The 20,900-nt window shown below is 39.0% G+C and overlaps 1 protein-coding gene, 1 long non-coding RNA gene and 2 other non-coding genes across 6 annotated transcripts; 3 read left to right on the top strand and 1 right to left on the bottom strand.

The window, feature by feature from the left end:
* The first annotated feature begins 928 nt into the window (after positions 1-928).
* LOC126631244 (uncharacterized) lies at positions 929-6,454 on the top strand. 2 transcript variants are annotated; one of them, XR_007626332.1, is made up of 3 exons: positions 929-3,549; positions 3,650-3,730; positions 3,879-6,454. It is a non-coding gene; the product is annotated as an uncharacterized LOC126631244 (long non-coding RNA). The 2 variants fall into 2 exon arrangements; XR_007626331.1 differs by having other exon boundaries at positions 929-3,730.
* A 1,322-nt stretch (positions 6,455-7,776) lies between these two features.
* TRNAL-CAA (transfer RNA leucine (anticodon CAA)) lies at positions 7,777-7,860 on the top strand. Its single transcript has one exon. It is a non-coding gene; the product is annotated as a tRNA-Leu (tRNA).
* Positions 7,861-8,375: 515 nt separating this feature from the next.
* Positions 8,376-14,012, bottom strand: LOC126632892 (transcription initiation factor TFIID subunit 5). 2 transcript variants are annotated; one of them, XM_050303422.1, is made up of 19 exons: positions 13,721-14,012; positions 12,886-12,967; positions 12,703-12,781; positions 12,484-12,581; positions 12,333-12,389; positions 12,156-12,243; positions 11,969-12,078; positions 11,513-11,614; positions 11,227-11,378; positions 10,689-10,799; positions 10,537-10,606; positions 10,418-10,457; positions 10,162-10,323; positions 9,955-10,031; positions 9,719-9,835; positions 9,296-9,561; positions 9,118-9,213; positions 8,963-9,038; positions 8,376-8,859 (listed from the first exon to the last, which is right to left on the bottom strand). In XM_050303422.1, the coding sequence occupies exons 1-19, from the start codon at positions 13,909-13,911 to the stop codon at positions 8,806-8,808; spliced, it is 2,028 nt and encodes a 675-aa protein (XP_050159379.1). In that variant the 5' UTR covers positions 13,912-14,012; the 3' UTR covers positions 8,376-8,805. The 2 variants fall into 2 exon arrangements, with proteins under 2 accessions (XP_050159379.1, XP_050159378.1); XM_050303421.1 differs by having other exon boundaries at positions 10,162-10,326; positions 13,721-14,005.
* A 985-nt stretch (positions 14,013-14,997) lies between these two features.
* Positions 14,998-15,116, top strand: LOC126633588 (5S ribosomal RNA). The gene has a single exon (XR_007627095.1). It is a non-coding gene; the product is annotated as a 5S ribosomal RNA (ribosomal RNA).
* Positions 15,117-20,900: the final 5,784 nt, after the last annotated feature.

Here is a 20,900-nt window from a genome sequence, read left to right as displayed (position 1 = left end):
CTAGGATAGAGGATAGCTTTGAGGTTAAACCAATCTACAGAAATCCTAATTTTTTAAGCAGTCGCTTAATTATACTGCCCTATCAAAGCTTTTTATTGAGAACTTGTATCTATATGTGGAACACCATGGTGGTTTTTTAACACCAATATCATATAGTGATAGGTGCTAAAGTTCATACACATTACATTGCTTAATTGCAGCGGATGCATTGTCAAACCATGGTGCTATATGATCAAGGTTTTCTGGGTGGGATCCAGCTCCTAATTTCATGTCGTATTTTTGCAATAGAGACTGATTGGGGTTTCTTAAATAGTCATTTCGGCTTTTCTTGTATTGTTTTCGCTAGCTAGGTCTGGTTTTATTCATGTCTCCTTGCTGTATTTTATTTTCGGCTTTTGTGTTTTGGTGTCTGCTGTATTTCATCACCCTTACTACTGTCGTTTCTCAAAGTGTGAAAAAGAGGGAGACTTACATGGAGTGACATTAATCTCTATCAATTGCATTACTCTTTTCAACATAGTTGATAATTGTCATAAGTGTTACCAATTCATATTTATTTATGCGAATCGGCAACACTTGATAAATTTCAATTAAGTTTTTAAAATAAAATATCAACTATATCAGTTATACTATAATACGTGATAAAAATATTACATGACAATCTTATATCATATTATTAACTGTGTGACAGATGCAATCAGAAAACTCTCACTCCACCTATGTGTTGTAAAGAACACGTGTTACACGTACTCTGAAACAATCTCAGCCAACCAATTATTCGTCTCAACACACACAAAATACTAATCAAGAGTCGTCTCTGTCTCTCGGTTAATCTTTAGGTTAATCTCAAACTTTGTTTTCCTTTTTTATCGAAAAAGCTTTATTTGTCTAAATAGAATTGTCTTCCCAAAAAACCAATCAACTCATATCCCTCTGTCTTCCTCTCCTCCCACCACAAACCTTTAAAAAACATCAAAATCATGAGGACTTCCCTTATTTGACCGGTCTGGGTTTCGCCGTTCCCGCACTGTGGATTCCCTCAGGTCACTTCTCTGGCTACGTGTTACGGACACCTGTACGTCCCGTTCTGCATGATAGAGAGAGAAAAAGAAAGGCAGGGAGGAGATAAGATCGTAAATAAGAGCAGTCAATGAAGAGAGAGAGACAGACAGTAACACAGAGACAGAGAGAGAGAGAGGGTAGTACATAGCAGCAGTACAGCTTCTTTTGGTATTGGGGTTTGTGGAGGTTGTTCCTATTTTTTCTTCGTTTTGTCTTTCTTTTTTGCCATTGAGCGAAACCCTAAATTTATTTTACACAAAAATAGTATTACTCGTAGATTTTTCTGACATTTTGGTACCTTTCCTTATATGGGTTTTTATTTTTCTTTCTTTCTGGGTTCTCAGATCTGACTCGTTTCAATCAGTCTTTTTATTACTTTCTTGCTTTCAAGTTCTGCTTTCTTCACAAACTTTTTCTTCTTATTAATCAAAAGAAATTGGCAATTGGGTAGTTATATTATTGTGGTGAGTGTTAATTTGGTTGGGACTTAGGGTAGAAATTGACAGAAGAGAGTGAGCACATAGAGGCACTTTGCCATAAAGCGTATGCCATTGCTTTTGCGTGCTCATGTCTCTTTCTGTCAGCTTCCCCATTTCCACCGCCGGATTAATATTAAGTTCTTCATTTTTTCCTTCTCATCCCCATCCTTCTTCTGGTCTTTCTCTTTATTTTATTTCACCAGTTCCCCTCTCTTCTCTCTCTCTCAAAATCTTTTATTTATGGTGCTTAATTAACTGCTCAAAAGGGGATTCCGACTTGAATGTAAACTGAATCCCTAAGCCTAGCGTAGCTAAGAGAGCATGCTCCTGTTACTCTCTTGAAATCGGTAAGTGATTATATGTATATTATATCAATTATTTTATGTTATCTTATCAGAAACTGGTGAAATGAGAGCGTGACTTTTGATATTGTTTTATATATAAGAAGGTGGATGTATCTGTTTACTGTGCGAAATTAGCGGCAAAAAACCAGGTTATCAAGCATAGCATTAGTACGGGACCATCATTCACGCTCTCTGGTATTAGTATGGTCCTCCCTTTCTTTCCCTCCCTTCCTCACTCGTCATCTTGAAACCCTGATCTAGTCCAAAAATTGGTAATTTTGATCCTTTTTAAATCCATACGCGTGCGATTCTAACTTGAAAAATGGTTCTTTGTTTGGACTTTATTGTTCTTTGGTTTAATTAATGGATTTCTGTAGAACCCTATTTAGCAGCCTGAGTAGGGTTGATTTCGTCCCATTGATTACAAAATTTTATTTTAAACTAGCTAGTTAGTTAATTTCAAACCCATTATCTTTGAAATTATCATCAGTGAATGCATATAGTTCTTATAATTCTATTGTGATTTAATGTGATGATCGGAGATAAAATGAACATGGTTTTGTTATCTGTCTCTTGTTTGTCTGGTTGATTTTGCAGATAAGGCTTATGGATTGATATAACTGTCCACCCATTGTCAAGTTGTAAGGTTTATTTTTTTCCTTTTTTTGGGCTTGTGTATGGAGCTGTATCTTTCAAGTTTCATCAGATGAAAACTTATCAGGTATGAATTTGCTTTCCGAATGATCAAAATTGATCTGGTGGTTCATTTCTTGCACCGAATTTATGTATATTTTCATCTATATGATCTATGGCATACATATATTTATTTGGATTTTATTTTTAGACTTGTGTCTCTAATTAGACGCTGCTGGTAAGTATTTCTAACCCAATTAAATAATGGAACTTTATATATACTGCAGTAACATGAATAGTTTCAATATGTGCTTTTATCTTGCAGTGAAATTTATTTCATACATATATGTCCACAAACTGGTTTTTTTTTTCTTTTCAAAATGGAATGCGCTGTTAGCAAACAATAATGACTGTGATAGACTAGTAAGTTTTCAAGCATGGATTGATCTTATATTAATTTTAGAATTACATGTCAAGTATTCCTTATAGCATCAAATTTCACTTTGAGTTTGAAGTTGCTATACAATTGAAGCCATTTTTTGTTGCTTAACATTGATTCATGCCCAAAATTGTATTATTTCTTGAATGGTTACTGGTTACGATTGTAAAATAGTAACCATTTAGTTAGTTAATTTGTGTGACTGTTTGTTGTAATTTCTCATGACATTTGTTTAGATATTTTTTTCGCTATTACTTTTTCATGTATCTATAGAATCTAGACATTTTGTGGTCCTTCTTCCTTTTTCCATCGACATTCCTGTAAGTTGATATCCATGCAATGCAATTAATTTTTAACATCTAACTCATTGTATTTGGTTTTTCATGTATCTAGCATGTAGACTTGTGTGTGGCCACAAGAACAAAATATTATTCTATATAGGTTCTACATATAAAACACTAACCACATCCCATTCTCAGTACGTTTCTTCGATGTTATGAAGGCATAAGTCAACAAATTATTCCAGCAAATATGCATGGAAGTTATATGTCAAATCGGTACGGGATATAACTAACTTGCATGTGAATGTGAGGTACTGTTAGGCTTTTGATGGTGTTCATAAGATTCTATGTTAGGAGAATGTACATACAGATCTTGCTCATGCTGTTTTTTTGTTAAATTTTGTGGTCCAGATTCACTAATCTGAGCAACATGAGCATTTTTTTTGACAAGTCTAGCTAGGAGGAACAATACCCTTTTAATTCATGTGATTGGTAAGCCAATTAAAGATGACTTCAGCCTTATCTTTCCAAAGTACAAATAAAAGAGAAAAAGTTGCTTTGGCTTCGCCTCATATTGAGCTTGTTGTGTTCCTCGTGTACTAAATGGCTTACCATCTCAATCACATGATACTGGCATCAGGGTCCAAGCTTGAGGGTTGGAACTTTGTAGTACTGCATGCATGCGCTGGGATTAACAACCACCACATACATTGTCCGTGGTGACCACTTTATTGTCTGGGATCGGAGCATAATGTTGCTGCGGTGTTCCATCAGTACTTACTGATGTGAGAAGCGGAAGTGAAAGTTTGGGGACGTTTTTCAGCAATCCCACCAAGTAAACAAAAAATGGAAAGCTCCACATACCTAGGAAAGATTAAGAGACTGTATCTCCATCTGATCTTTTGTTCTATTTGCTTGTTTGTTGTGTGGTTAATGTGATCGATGTTGATGATTATCTATATCTTTCAAAATTGTTGAAAATCTTCTTTTAGATCGACGGGCTCAGGGGGCCCATTCTAACGACACCAATACTGTCTCTAATTTTACCACATGCCCAATCCGTCAGGTATGATGTCTTACCACAAAAGGCCTCAATATTAGTTAGAGTAAGGTAATCATATTTAAAGCCACCCTTGTTGACTTCCCCCCACCGATGTAAGATTCCAACACTCCCCCTCACATGTAATCCCATTTAGTGGTTCACATGTGGAGATCCACACATCGACAATTGAAACTTAGAGGTTGGCTTCAATGGAGTCCATACTTGTTTTCAATCTTTTTAGGAAGTGCCTCTTAACAATTCAGAGGTCGACTTTATGTTAAGAGTCCAAGCTTGTTTCTAAGCCCACACTTCTTGATGACAAGCCTTTGGCTTGCACGGGCCCATAACCTTGGGCTCTGATACAATGTTGAAATTTTTTTTTTAGATAGACGGACTTAGGAGCCCATTCTAACGACACTGATATTGTCTTCAACTTTACCACTTGCCCAATCCGTAAAGTGTGGGGTTTTACCACAAAAGATATCGGTCTTAGTTAAAGTAGAGTGATCATATTTAAAGCCACCTTCGTTGACTTCCCCCATCGATGTGGGATTCCAACAAAAATCCATTATTGTTAGAACATAAAAAATATTTCGTGCTTTACTCTTCATAGGGTCCTCAAGCAATTCAACTAGTGAAAATTGGTGGATTTGGAATCAATAGCATATCTGTTAAACAATTGATTCCCACACTATTGAAGATACGGTAAGGACATTTCTAATTGAACTATACTCATCATTTCATGATATTTTGATTGATTTTCTTGTGCTGGTCATTGTTTCATTTTGGTGAAGAACGAAAGAATGTATGTACCTCTGTCCTCAAAATAAGTTTAAGTTGGTCGTTATCATATACATTTTATACTACAGTCCAGGAGCGCATATCATGTTTAGTTGCTAAATAATTCTAGTTAGGAGTTCAATGGCTTGGTAAAATTTCAAACATAAGTCCTTTTTGTATGGTTAAAGTCAAATCTTCGTTGAACTTTACTCATGAGTTATGAATTATTGATAGATTGGTATAATGGTTACAATTAATGTTAAATATTGTCCAGATTTTTTTTTAACCGACAATACTCAAGATTTGAAACGTAGCTATCTAGCTTCCATCTTGCTGGCTCATAATCCAGTGTTCCATAGTCATACTAAACACGATTGATGTGCATTTCAATTGCGAAAGAGTTCAGTGTCAAGATCTAAGAGTTCATCACGTTTTTTCTCTGAACAACTTGAATACATTATGACAAGTACTACATTCTCCACAGTTCTTATATATCTTAGAAACAATCTCATGATAGAGAGAGTCCTATAGTATGAGATTGAGGGCAGATAGCCTGATGCCACATCAGCAAATTCATACTGATGTGGTGTCTGTTCAAACTATAGCTGTGTTAGTTTAGAATGTAGTGTAATTCTTAATTGTGTCATTTAGGAAAGTACATAAATATATAAAGTCTGCCTTGCTTCAGATGTAAATACCGATTTAGTTTTAATGAGAAAAAGCTTTGTTATAAGCCCTAGAATTTCTTTGCTTATTTCTAAATCAATTGGTGAATCTCAGTCCAGATCATGAATTCGTTGAAAGATCATAAATGTCAACCGGTAAGTTTGGTATTTTTAGGTCAACCATATTTGTGGGGGGAGATGGCGTGAAATATATACTTATGTATCGCTTATATGGAAACGAAACTTTGGAATCACTTACGAGGTTGTGTCTGCAGGAGTTATAAATTGTTAAACATTATTTATTATCTTTCAGAGTTTCATTCAAGTGTATCTTCCTTCAAACATATAAAGTTTAAGCCTGCTTCTGCTATATATTCATGTGTGATTCCCCCTTGTAGATGAGACTTTTTCTTTGATGATTGGTTGTTATTGTGTATTTAGGTTTTTGCTAAGGTTTTGATCAGGAGCTGATATACACACGTACATTTAAATAATCCAAATTCTTGTGAAAAATTGCAGGATACTATTGATTCATCGTTGACACGAATTGCCCTCTTCATACAGTTAATCCTCTTACAATGTTCAATTATTATTTAGTGGTAGATGCCTTTTTGTACAAGGCTTTAATGGAAAAATCATTGTATGTATGTTCTTTTTTACTTTTGAACAAAATTAATTCTGGGAATGGTTTTTTCATAGAAGTATATGGAAATATGGTATGCAGAAATTTGCCCTTGCTGAGTATATATATATGGCGACTTCTTCTTTTCTCCCCTTTGATAATGGTCGTCTCTTCGTTTTTTACTTCATCCGAATATCACCTAATTGCTTTATTCCGATATTCAAACTGCTTGCGTAGGGTTTCTGGTTTTAGATCAATTCAGAAACTCCGTTAAGCTTGTATCTCTCTAACTATGCTGTTAAATGGACGTGATTGATTGCATTGGAGTGAGAAAATACCTGTGCTTTGTCCAAAATTATGAGCTTAGTTATGCATGTATTATGGCCGATTGCATGTACAGGTTGTTTATCGCTGCTGTTGGCGGCAAGTTTTTTCTGTTTGGTCAGAGAAACTGGTGCATTTCATGGTGCCAAAAGTTCCTTGGGTGCATATTTTACTATGGCCAAGTACTGTCCTTTTTTTTGTCCAACCAAGTACTGTCCTTTTTTTTGTCAAACCAAGTACTGTCCTTTTGCTGTTATCTATTAAGATTTTAGGATTCGAGGTCAAGTTTTGAATCCGGATCCCCTTTGTGAGGATTCCAAACATCTGTAAATTATATTCGTTTATTGTACATTGTGCAGTAAAAAATTATTTTAAATATTTTTATTTAAAATTAAATACAAATAGTACTTGACAAAAATTGACCGCACGATATACAATGAACGGACACGATTTACAAATCTCCAAGATCCTCACCAAAAGGCACCAGAGAGGATCTTATTGGGTCAAGTTTTACCCTTGATTATCTAAAAAGAATCTGGGTCTTGTAACGAGTTCAGCCCTGTCAATGCTCTCAGAAACCAAATCAATTAGGGCTAAATAGACAAGCGCCAAGTTAATCGGAAAAACAAACAACTCTAGGGGAATGAAGATAGTTTGTGCGCTTCATTCTCTAATTAGTATATTTTTTTAGTGGTTGTAGACCTACTTAAGTCGTTATAATAGATACAGTTCCTTGCTCTACCTTTGAAATGCGAAATGCATTCTCCACTACGTTGCAGAAACGTATTTCAATCAAATATTCATCCACTTCTCACGATGAGTTTACCAAAATCACTCCACAACTTTTAAGTTTTTATAAAAACCCCTTTAAGAATTCATGTTTTTTTCCTTCTGTAAAGTGCAATGTTGTCAAGGGCTAACATGTAAAAAAAACTGACAAACTAATATTCAATTGCAATAAAAGGAACATATAGTTGAAATATCAGCAGCTAGAGCTTAACTGAGATGCATGAAATGTTGCACTGGTTTTGTACTTCTGCTTATTGATCTTGGAATTTTAGTGAAGATATATATATAAAATTACCTTAACCACGAACATGATCCAGTCAGGATGGCCGAGTGGTCTAAGGCGCCAGACTCAAGTTCTGGTCCTCTAACGAGGGCGTGGGTTCAAATCCCACTTCTGACATTTACTTTTTCATTTTATTTTTAATTTTTAATTTTTTTAACGATATAACAATGGAAGAAATCATGAATGGAAAATGATACCAAATATTGGACTCACATTTTCTTTCGTTGTGTTATGTATTAGTAAACGCAAGATAAATGAATGAAAAATAATCCAAAAAATATTGGACTCACTTTTTCGTTCGTTGTGCATTAGTAAACGCAAGATATGTTAAGAATGTGAGTGATACTCATACATATCCAACTCTTGTTTTGACTCGTGTAGTGGTTGAGAACGAATTTCAAGCTCGTATTCTATAAGGTACATCATAAGGTTGATTCTTGTTACTGGTGAATCACACATGATGGCCAGGGAGATTAAAAATCCCTATGCGAGTCTTTTAGCCTCTGGAAAAATGAACGACCATGATAAAACCACTGGCTGGTCTCATTTTTGGAAAAAATAAAAATAAAAATCTCACAATCTTATTCAAATTTCAAAATTGCTTGTTTAGTCTGAGATTGGGAGATTATGAATTACCAATTTACCATGAATATTCTGAAAGTTAGGGTTAAAAACACAAATACAAATTGTTTCTCGTACAATCATTCTTTACAAAGAACCGTAGGAGCCATTAAAACCCTACTTTAGGGGCATGAAAACCATACGAGCGGAAACGATCAATTTTGCACTATAAGAGCGCAAAATCGAGGGTTTTCTGTTCATTTACTCGGAGCCATTGTCGCAAAGGGATCGAGTACGAAACTACAATTTATGCAAAATGTATCCGGGGACAATAAAAACATGCACCATTTAACTATCACAGAATCTCTCAATGTGCCGTGACACACGAGGTGCCTTACCGACTGTTGGCACACAGCAGCATTTGAAGGGCCGGTCACGAGACTTGTACAGCACGTTACGAGACCTTTCCTCGAGTTAGATCAAGCCTAGACGGAGTGAACTTTATACAGTTTTTGAAAGTACCCCAGAAGCAAATAGAAGGTTTCTTCGAGAAAACTGCAACCAGAACAAAATCACAAACATTAAATGAATTCTCACGTCTTTATAATTATTGAGCAAAGATGGATAAGTTGCTGTTATTGACAATTTCTGCATTTACCCGTAACGAGTAGACAGGAGTAGACTTGGTCGGCAAAGTCCTCAATGATCGGAGTCTGCTGGTATTTCCACTTTTGCTGATCGAAACCATAATGTTAGTGAAATCACTGTGTTTACAGAATCTCATAAGAACGAAAGAAGAGTTGAGGAGCTCACTTTTCTTCAGTTCTTGGCAACTTTGTACTTGCAGTAACATCCCACAGTTTTACCGTACAATCAGCAGACCCAGAAGCAAGAAGCGAACCCTCACCACTGACATATCAAAATCTTACTTTAGAGTTTAGACAGTTTTCTAAACGGAATATTATGGTACGAGAAAGAAAAGATGTTCTACCTGAAATCAAGTGTCCATACGCATGAGGTGTGACCCATCAAAGGTGTAACACATCGCCCAGTTGAAAGGTCCCACATCATGATTGCGCCGTCTTCATCACCAGATGCCATGTAGCGACCGTCAGGTGACATTGCCAGAGACAAAACCATACTTCTGTGACCAATAAATATTCGGACACACTCTCCAGTTTGTACGTCCCACAATCGAACTGTTTTATCACTAGAGCCAGTAGCAATGTAGTTGCAGTTGGCATGCCATTGCACACACTAAAACAAAACAAAAAAAATCCACACATTAGAATTTGGTTGCATGGATTACAGAGGCAGTAATTCTATAAAAAACTGAACATCTTCAAATATACAACAATACAGTTGCAGACATAAAGAGAGAGAGAGAGAGAGAGAGAGAGAGAGAGTTACTGACATCAACATCAGATAAGTGCCCAGCCATTATTCTCAAAGGCTGTATTCTGTCCATAGACCAAATCCTTGCTGTTCGATCGTGTGAAGCACTGGCAAAATAATGACCAACAGGGCTAAACTGCATAAGCCAACCTCTCCCATTAGAGTAGAACCCCATGCGACCAAAAGTCAAGATTTAAAATCTGTTGCTAGAAAACGTGAGTGTACTGCGTTTATGTCAAGTTCAACCAGATATACCTGAACATCCCATACTGGGTAATTATGACCCTTGTAGCAAACAAGATTTGCATTTAATTTTGTGCTCCACAACCGAACTGCAGCATAGCAATGGAATTTCTTACTGTTATCGACTAGTCTATTGGTATGAGAGAGGGAATGGGGGGGGAGAGGGGGAGGGGGAGAGGGGGAGGGGGAGAGAGATATATAACAGTTTAGACAGCATACCAGTTGAGTCTGCTGAAGAGGAGAGTATAAAATCCCCAAGGGGATTGAATGTAGCTGAATAAACTGGCCCTGAATGACCCTGAAACAAGGTATATGGTTTTTTTCCACCATTTGACAAAACTTGTTCACTTGAAGTGGTGGTACCATTCTCACCCTGCAACGCTGCTGCACAAGCATAGTTCAATATAATTGCATATTTGCATATTTCACGAACAAGAAAAAAAAATCGTCACACAAAAACTACTATGAGACTTACAATCAAGGCCTTGTTGCCCAATCTTTGCCATATCCCATACCTGTTGAAGAATGCTTCAATATTAACACACACTTGGAGAGCAATATGCACAACAAGGAAGTAATAAGATAAGATGAAACCTTCAGCGACGAGTCTGAAAATCCACCAGCAACCATGGATCCATCATGGGATATAGACGAACAGTTTAAACTGGCAAATTGTTGAACAAAAAGATAAGTAATGGAGTATAAAATGGAACCCAGTGTTGGTCAGAGACAGTTAAGGGAATTACCCATTGTGTGTGTTGATGAATGTATAAAAGCTGACAGATGGCAGTGCAGCACTACTCAATTGCACACGGTTTCTCAAGTCTTCAAAGATTGACTGTTCAACCTCTGTGGGACTGAAGGAATCAACAAAAGATTAGTAAGTAACCTGCATTGGATCTCAAGCATGGACTAACAATTTCCTATACCCAGACCCTGAACAGACATGCAGCGAAAGGCTTCACTTAACAAAAGTATCTAATGAATCCATGTTCAAAATTACTATCTGTCCGTTAATAAAATCAATCAACTTTGCGTACTGGTAGCTGACAAAATCAACTCCCTTTTGATCTATGTAACAGCTTTTCATGGAACTGAAAATTCTTCATAAAACTCAAGCTCTCTGCTCCAATTGATCCCAACTTTATGGACTTCTAGTTTAAATTTAATAAGACTCATTTAAACAATTAGGAACCAATACTATTTTTTATCTCAACATACAGTTTCTAATATTAGCTACATCCAAAGTCAAATGAAAGGGGGGCAAGGGATCCCAGAAACTACATTACTGGCAGAGTAAGCTCTGGTTTGACTCTTGGTACTGCAGTTACAGGGGTAGCCTCAGGGCGTGCAGTTTTCGCCGTTGCACCAGAAGCCTTGTCCTTTTTCAACTTTTTGTTTGAAGCCCCCTGTTTAGCTCCTTCACTTGATTTTTTCTGAAAAAAAAAAAAAAAAAAAAAAAACAGATGAAAAAGTCAATGATATCCAGTCCATAGTTACAAACACATTACTTCAGTAATTGTACTTTGAAGCTATGAAGTTGTTACAGCATTTCAAAACATATTTGCACCTTATTCTCATCCCCATCCCCTTCTTTGCTTTCTCCTTCTGGTTTTTCAGAGTCTAAGGCCCCAGCCTTTTCCAAACGTTCTTCAAAGGAATCTTCGAGCAACTACAAAAAAATATGAGTGACATATAAAGTCAGGAAGTACACACGTGTCTGCATGTTTTACACAAAACTTGCCTTATTTCAATAAACATATTTTTAAGTGATTATTAAAATATAAACCCGTAGCTTTGGGTAACATGTTAATCGAAAATGCAAAAGCAAAAGAACCCTTATCTTTCTAAAAGCAAGAAGATACTTCCAATATGCACCAAAATGAGTAATATTAAAAATTCTTGAAAAATCTTCATGCAGCTTCCAAACGCAAGTTTATTCATTTTCAGCAGAGAAATTCAAATAAGCACTAGAACCAGTTTGACATGCACACTATATAGTAACTCATCAGCATTCTTGACTCACCCCCCAATGTATTTCCTTCTGGTTTATCTGATTAGCTGAATCCAGGCTACTTCCAGTAAGTGTTACAGCCTCAGCATCTTCGGAAATTGAGCTGGGTTGTCCAGGAGAAACTACAGAAGCAATTTAAACATTAGATATTTTGTTATGCAGCATATCACCCTTTCAACCACAAGTCAAACCAATATACCTTGGAAGTTAATATGCTCATTGATAATCCCAAGCACTGTGGTGGATTGTGACTTGTGTAGAAACTGCAGCAGAAGCTCATACGAGTACTGGAAAGATAATTGACCCAAAAATATGTTGTTCAGCTATATATATACAAAGCCTACATAAATAACTAAAAGAAGAACCAGAATATTACCTGGCATATCTTTATGTTGACTTTGCTCTGCCTAAGAGAATGAGCAAATTCCATCTCCTGAGTAACAACAGAAATATGAGAAATTTTTTTAAGGTGTTGATGTAATCATTAATCAAAAATGCATTAATGAGAGTTTTCTGGGAGTAAACACCTCCAAATGAGAGGGAGAAAGAACGCCTTCCAACTTCTGTAGATCTCGTAGGTGCATCATTTCATGGTCTTCACGGAAGCTATTGAAAAATGTCCGAGCTGGTAACATGAACAAAGAACAGGTGTTCACTCATTGACCAGTAGTTACAAAGAACAGAGTAAGATATCAATGATAATCACATAAAACTATATGATACATGGCAAGAAGTAAGAGATATACCTTCTTGTATATGACCTTTAGCAACCAGATCCATGAAACAATGAATAAATACAGGATAGAGAACACGAAGCAACTCATGCTGCATATATAAATAAGGCCATTTTTTAATATGCAGAAAATATAAAACCTTTAAAGTATAAGAAATAAAATCCATAGAAAAATTAACTCAAAAAAGTAAGTTACCCTGTACAAATCTAGTGAACTGTAAGTCCATGATCTCAACTTGGCATATCCATCTTGATACTGTGCTGGACCTTCCTCGTATCTGTAAAACAAAGAATGCCAACTAAGGAATTAAAAGCAACCTCGAATAAAAAACACTAGAATGAACAAACAGAAACATAAGCATATACGTGTCCACGTAAAACGAATGCTTCTATTTCAGATTTGCCCATCGTCTTAGAAACACTGACGTTGAAGTGCATAATCAATCGAATAATGATTCGACTTCCATACTATAATCTTCTTTTTCGTACAGTTTCCATACATATACTGTACAACATTGACCTCAACACCCAATTTATTAGTACTGAGCCAATATTGCCCATGCTTTTATCCTTCCGGGAACTAGTTCTCAGCTCTCCAACGTTCTCAATTCTACTCATGCTAAAGTTCCAGGCTCCCCCCACTAAAACACCAATCGAAATTCCATTGTTCCATACAGAATATACTCAACTCAAGACACGCTAATTTCATAATATCCGGAGACCTTCATACTGAACAGATCTCAACAATGCGATTAACCTACAGGAAACTAGTTCTTAGCTCTCTGAAATTCCCAATTCTAGTAATGCCAAAGTCCGAAACTCACCCCACTAAAACCAATCGAAATTCCACTGAGAAATACTAAGAACTCGGCTCCTAAGTTCAAATTTCCATACATCAGGACCATAAAATCAAAATTGCAGCTAAACCCCGCAAGCATCACAAATAACCCTTAGAACCCAAAAATCAACAACAAATACGAAAAGGAAGTGCGAGAAAAACAAGAGAGAGAGAAGGTGGAGAGAGAGATTACTGGGAGAAGGAGAGGATGTGCTTGGCGACGTCGGGGTCCAATTGGGAATTGAAAGAGATCGGGGACGAAGAGCTGTTGGTATTCTTGTTTAGTTCTTCTTGAAAAGCGTTCTCCGCCTGCTTGAAGCCTTTCTTCTTCAAGTAAGCCGCCACGAACTTCCGCACGCTCTCGTCGTCCACCGCTTCAGACATCTCCGCCACCGCTTTTTGCAATCGCAGTTTCTCTCTGTTCGAAACTGTGAACGGAAAACCCCTCAGCGACTCAGTCCCTCTCGTCTCGTCCTGCCCTTCAAAATCCCCGGTTTTTGTCGTCGCTGGGCCTCAGGGCCCACAATTTCTCGAATCAACGATCCGAAGTCGTTGCGGGTTTCGGGCTCACAACTCTTGTAATTTTCCGTTAGTTGGGCCAAATCAACTTGCAATTGGTTTGATACTAAATTGGGCTGGGCCTTGTTTTTCGGAATGAGGAATGTGACCCATTGACGAATGAGAATGAAGATCATTCTCTCAACTCACTACGTCTTGAGTTCAAACTCTCTTCATCCTTTTACAAGGATAATTACATATATGGAATACTTGCGTTCTCTTCATGGTGAATGCACATAGCTCTCTTCCTTCGAATCGTGTATATTAACTGCATTAACTCAATAATTACAATCGTTCAATTTCTCAATCTTTATATGAAGATTATCCCTATAAAAAATCATTTGAATTGAAAATGATTTAGTTATCCAAATGTATAGAACAAATTGACGGTATAAGCATCAACTAACATATACATGATGAACAGTTCCCATTTATATAATACATTTAGACGACTAAATGATCTTAGATTAGAATACTTTTTTGTAAGGTTGATCTTCAAATAAAAATTAGGAATATAAACAATTTTGATTATGCAGTTTATACGATGAAGATATTTGTATAGAATGAGCATGTTTCTCCTACGTATACATGCAGTATCCACTGACCAACCCGAACGATATTTTGGCTCCTGCATGGGGCCGGGTTGTATTGTTAGTCCGTCCACCAACGCATGCTAAGTTCTTTTACAAAAGTACATAACAAAATAATATATAGATAACCTTATTTGTTAGCTCAAAAAATAAAAAGATGTATTTTTATAATATATAGATATACTTATTTATTAGCTCAAAAAAATGAAAAGATATATTATTATGAATCTTTAACAGGCACAACACTTTTATTGGCGGTGCATAAGCTCAAAAGAAAAAGAAAGACAACATAAGAATTTTATGAGGTTATGAGACCTCAACTGGATGCGATCATACCAACTCACATGCACCGGATCCCATAAGAACTCCGAAGTTAAGCGAGTTTGGGCGAGAGTAGTACTAGGATGGGTGACCTCCTGGGAAGTCCTCGTGTTGCATCCCCCCCACTGGCACAGAATGTTGGGCGGTGAAACATCAACACGTACACAAAATGGGTGTAGCGGAGATGAAGATGCTTCGTTGGATGTGTGGGCACACGAGAAAGGATAAGATTAGGAATGAGGATATCCGGGGTAAAGTAGGAGTAGCCGAAATTGAAGGAAAGATGAGAGAAAATCGGTTACGGTGGTTTGGACATGTGCAAAGAAGGCCTACTGACGCTCCGATTAGAAGATGCGACTATGGGACAGAGGTTCAGGGCCGAAGGGGTAGAGGAAGACCTAGGAAAACTTTGGAAGAGACTCTAAGAAAAGACTTAGAGTACTTGGATCTAACGAAGGACATGACACAGGATCGAGTACAATGGCGTTCTAAGATTCATATAGCCGATCCCACTCAGTGACTTGGATTTTCCAAGTCTCCAACCAAGAAGTTTTCCTCACTCGGGAAATTAAGGGAACACTACCCCAACCTACATGCTCCACTCAGAAAGCTTCAACATACAAGCTTCAACAAAAGAAAATTCAAAGAACTTAGCGAAGAAGGCTTTGGTGTATTTAACACAATACGTTGAAATGAAGGAAAGCTTATTTATTGATATCCCCGATAAGCTACAAATATGTACATATACATGAGTCAAAATAAACACACAAGAGGGAGCCTTCACAAAGGTTGCTTAGGAGAAGTCTCAGCAGTCGGTAGAGCCCCAGAAAGAGAAGGCACCGGAGGGGGATCATTTGGAGCCTCAGTACTGGACAGAACCCTAGAAGGAGGAGGCATCAGAGGTTGATCATTTGGAGCTTCATTACGCGGTACAGCCCCAGAAGACGAAGGCAATAAATGCCTTTGGAACAAACCCACAAATCTCTGATGATCAAGTAAAACCTGACCATCAGTTTCCTTCATCTGGTCAAGCTTCCTCTTCATGTTTGTAGCATAGTCATGTGCGAGCCGGTGCAACTGTTTATTCTCATGCTTGAGCCCTCTAATCTCCTGTTTGAGACTCATCACTTCAGCCGCCAATGATTCAACTTGGCGGGTTCGAGCAAATAGGCGTTGGGCCATATTAGACACAGAACCTGCACACTGAACACTGAGAGCCAGCGAATCCTTAACAGCTAACTCATCAGACCGTTTGGAAAGTAGTCTGTTATCTTTGGGAGTGAGAAGGTTCCTGGCCACCACCGCAGCAGTCATATCATTCTTCATCACGGAATCCCCAACGGTAAGAGGACCAGTTGGGGAGACGAAGGATGGGCGCCATATGTTGTCTGGAGAAGGCGGGGCTGCCTCTTCAACAAGGTTCAAGTCAAAACGACGGTCGGAGGGGCCAGACATTTTCAAAGGTGTTGAAGAGAGAAGAGGTCGGACAAATCAAGATCTTAGAAGTGCAAGAATGAAGTTTCTACTGGTGGAGATTCAAGTGTGCTTTGGAACTTAATGCCAGCCTCTATAAAAATCTGCACTCGACGGAGCTTCAGAAATCAAAGAGGCGCCTGCTCAGAAATCGAAGAGGCGTTTGCTTTCTCAAAAGTTGGGCTGCTTAGAGATCACGAGGGTTGATCTCAGAAATCGAAGAGCCGTTTGCTTTCTCAAAAGTTGGGCTGCTCAAAGACCACGAAGGCCGATCTCAGAAATCGAAGAGGCGCTCGCTTTCTCAAAAGCTGGGCTCCCTAGAGACCACGAGGGCCGATCTCAGAAATCGAAGAGGCACCTACTTTTCCAGCCTTGTCAGCACCTGTCACACGCACACTCAGCTTTGCGGAAATTATGGGCATTCTGTCAAAGACTTCTGGGGAAGTAGAAAACACAGGAATCTTACTGTTCAATCACCCACTTCCCACACGCAACAATAGCTCATGGGTACCACAGATAACTTTGCCAAAGTTCTCTGCCAAAGTTGAGCACGTGAAGCTTGCAGCTCCCACTACATCGCTCTGACCAAGAAGGGTAAAAGAATAGCAAAGAAACAGCACTAACAAAGTTTAGACCCATAAATTTTGAAGGTCTAGCTACCATATTATTACCCACAAGGGTAAAGGAACAGTACCACTGCTGGATAATTGGAAAGTCCATGTATGTCAACCTCTGTGCTTCGTGGCAAGGTAGACTAGCAAACATGCCCAACCTTTACTCACATTCGAGAAAACACTCCCAATAAGATTGCTTGCTCCAAAATCGAAGAGGCACCGTCCTCCGAATCTAAAGAGCCAGACTCCCAACATGACTACTTTCTTAAAAATCGAAGAGAGGGTAAAGGAACAGTACCATTGCTGGATAATTGGAAAGTCCCTGTGTGTCAACCTCTGGGCTTCGTGGCAAGGTAGACTAGCAAACATGCCCAACCTTTACTCACATTCGAGAAAACACTCCCAACAAGATTGCTTGCTCCAAAATCGAAGAGGCACCGCCCTCCGAATCTCGAGAGCCACTCTCCCAACATGATTACTTTCTCAAAAATCGAAGAGACACTGCTCCCCGAATCTCGAGAGCCAGACCCCCAGCATGATTGCTTTCTCAAAAATCGGTGAGGCACCGTTCTCCGAATCAATCGAAGATGCGCTCGCTTTCTCAAAAGCTGGGCTGCTCAGAGACCACGAGGGCCGATCTTAGAAATCGAAGAGGCATCTACTTTTCTAGCCTTGTCAGCACCTGTCACACGCACACTTAGCTTTGCAGAAATTATGGGCATTCTGTCGAAGACTTCTGGTGAAGTAGAAAGCACATGAATCTTACTGTTCAATCACCCACTTCCCACACGCAACAATAACTCATGGGTACCACAGATCACTTTGCCAAAGTTTTCTGCCAAAGTTGAGCACGTGAAGCTTGCAGCTCCCACTACATCGCTCTGACCAAGAAAGGTAAAAGAATAGCAAAGAAACAGCACTAACAAAGTTTAGACACATAAATTTTGAAGGTCTAGCTACCATATTATTACCCACAAGGGTAAAGGAACAGTACCACTACTGGATAATTGGAAAGTCCCTGTGTGTCAACCTCTGTGCTTCGTGGCAAGGTAGACTAGCAAACATGCCCAACCTTTACTCACATTCGAGAAAACAGTCCCAACAAGATTGCTTGCTCCAAAATCGAAGAGGCACCGTCCTCCGAATCTCGAGAGCCAGACTCCCAACATGACTACTTTCTCAAAATCGAAGAGAGGGTAAAGGAACAGTACCATTGCTGGATAATTGGAAAGTCCTTGTGTGTCAACCTTTGTGCTTCGTGGCAAGGTAGACTAGCAAACATGTCCAACCTTTACTCACATTCGAGACAACACTCCCAACAAGATTGCTTGCTCCAAAATCGAAGAGGCACCGCCTTCCGAATCTCTAGAGCCAGACTCCCAACATGATTACTTCCTCAAAAATCGAAGAGACACTGCTCTCCGAATCTCGAGAGTCAGACCCCCAGCATGATTGCTTTCTCAAAAATCGAAGAGGCATCGTTCTCCGAATCTCGAGAGCCAGATACCACAGACCACTTTTTCAAAGTGCTCTGACAGAGTTAAAACATGTGAAACTGGCAGCTCCCACTACCGTGCTATGACCAAGCAGGGTAAAGGAATAGCATTACTACTTGTTGTTAGGGAGACTCCTATATATGTCGACCTCCATCCCCAACGGACAGGCAGACCTGCAAAAATGCTCAACCCTTCATCATATCTGAGAGGGCACTCCCAACAAAGCCTTTCGAAATATTCAGCTTTCTTTCCCCCCGATAATACCTCTGCAAACAAGCTATACTAGAGCAAGAATATCTCATATCATCAGGGTTAAAAGCAAGAGTATCCCATATCATGCTTTTTCCCTGTTTTTTCTTTTGGCCTTGTTTTTACCTGCAAGACAAGGAGAAAGAGAGCAATCAGTCAGCACTTGGAATCAAGCTTCCAGCCAGGAACTGACTGCCTGGAACCCCTTACCTGATTACTTACCTGGCATTGCTCTCGAGTACTCATCTTCATCATCTTATGTTTCCAGGGAAGATTCCGCATCTGCTTGAGGAACAGATAGGGCAAGTGCGAAGGATACAAGGAAGCATGTGGAGACAAGCGTAACAGCACACGTGCCGATACATCCATTACTCTGTCAAAAGCAAAAGTATCCCATATCAGCAGGGTGGAACGTACTCTAGATTTGATGGACTTGTTTTGACCCTCAAATTCTTCAGTCGGCCTTATACTCTGGAGGAAACCAGAAAACCCTCCAGCTCAGTTCAAGAATAAGCCTGTGGAAAGTTACTTCTTCAAAAGCAAAAGTATCTCATATCATCTCTTCTCATTTTTCTTCTCTTTATCCTTCATGCTGCTGCAAGATGGGGAGAAGGTGAACAATCAGTCGGAGCTCTGATTGCTTACCTTGTCTGTCACCTCTTTCAGCAGACCCCCTAGCTCGGCGACTTGGGGGACTCCTACTACATGGTTTGTATCGCGCTTGACCAAGCCTGAAACTACAAGTAAGCTTCAAGTGAAATTGATACATTACCTTGTGCATCTCCACCAGTTAAAGATACCACCCCTGGATGGAGGAAGAGTACTTCCAGAGAAGATGCCACATCTACCTATGAGACAGATAAGGCAAGTCAAGACGACACCACACTCCGATACTTAGAAGTTTCGTGATTACGAGATCATTCTCCCACAATATTTCCTAATGTCATTTGTACTAAATCATTCACTCGTACTCACTAAAGGAGAGCTTGAACCTATGTACTTGTGTAAACCCTTCACAATTAATGAGAACTCTTCTATTCCGTGGACGTAGCCAATCTGGGTGAACCACGTACATCTTGTGTTTGCTTTCCTATCTCTATCCATTTATATACTTATCCACACTAATGACCGGAGCAATCTAGCGAAGATCACAAAAAGCGACCGTTTTCGTTACCTAGGATCTATCTTGCAAGAGAACGGAGAATTAGATGGAGATCTCAACCATAGAATACGAGCTGGATGGAAAGAGTGCATCCGGCGTGTTGTGTGACCGTCGTAGGCCACTGAAGCTCAAGGAAAAATTTTATAGGACGGCAATAAGGCCAGCGATGTTGTATGGCAGAGAATGTTGGGTGGTGAAGCATCAACACGTACACAAAATGGGTGTAGCGGAGATGAGGATGCTTCGTGGGATGTGTGGGCACACGAGAAAGGATAAGATTGGGAATGAGGATATCCGAGGTAAAGTAGGAGTAGCCGAAATTGTAGGAAAGATGAGAGAAAATCGGCTCTGGTGATTTGGACATGTGCAAAGAAGGCCGACTGACGCTCCGGTTCGAAGATGTGACTACGGGACAGAGGTTCAGGGCCGAAGGGGTAGAGGAAGACCTAGGAAAACTTTGGAAGAGACTCTAAGAAAAGACTTAGAGTACTTGGATCTAACGGAGGGCATGACACAAAACCGAGCGCAATGGCGTTCTAGGATTCATATAGCCGACCCCACTTAGTGGGAAAAGGCTTTGTTGTTGTTGTTGTTGTTGTTGATGAGACCTCAACTATATTTGTAACTAACAACCGATGACAAGAAGAAGGAGCTTGTTCAAAAAAAAAAATAAAAAAATTTAACCCAAACTGCATGAAAAACCCCAACGAGCCAAATCATCAACAACAAAATTCTTTCACAGTAAATGTGCCAATTTCACAAGATCAATTTTGGTGCAAAAGAACACGGCATGCTAAACTTCCCACAAAGTGATTATCCACTTTTGCATTTAAAGTCAATTGTATTGCAAATGCAGTATCTGATTCCACCATAATCTTCTTGATTCCATTATTCCACTCGAGTGCAGCCC

This window comes from Malus sylvestris, chromosome 8, assembly GCF_916048215.2.
Source record: "Malus sylvestris chromosome 8, drMalSylv7.2, whole genome shotgun sequence".
In the NCBI taxonomy this organism is placed as follows: Eukaryota; Viridiplantae; Streptophyta; class Magnoliopsida; order Rosales; family Rosaceae; genus Malus; species Malus sylvestris.
This window is presented reverse-complemented; position numbering and strand designations above follow the sequence as displayed.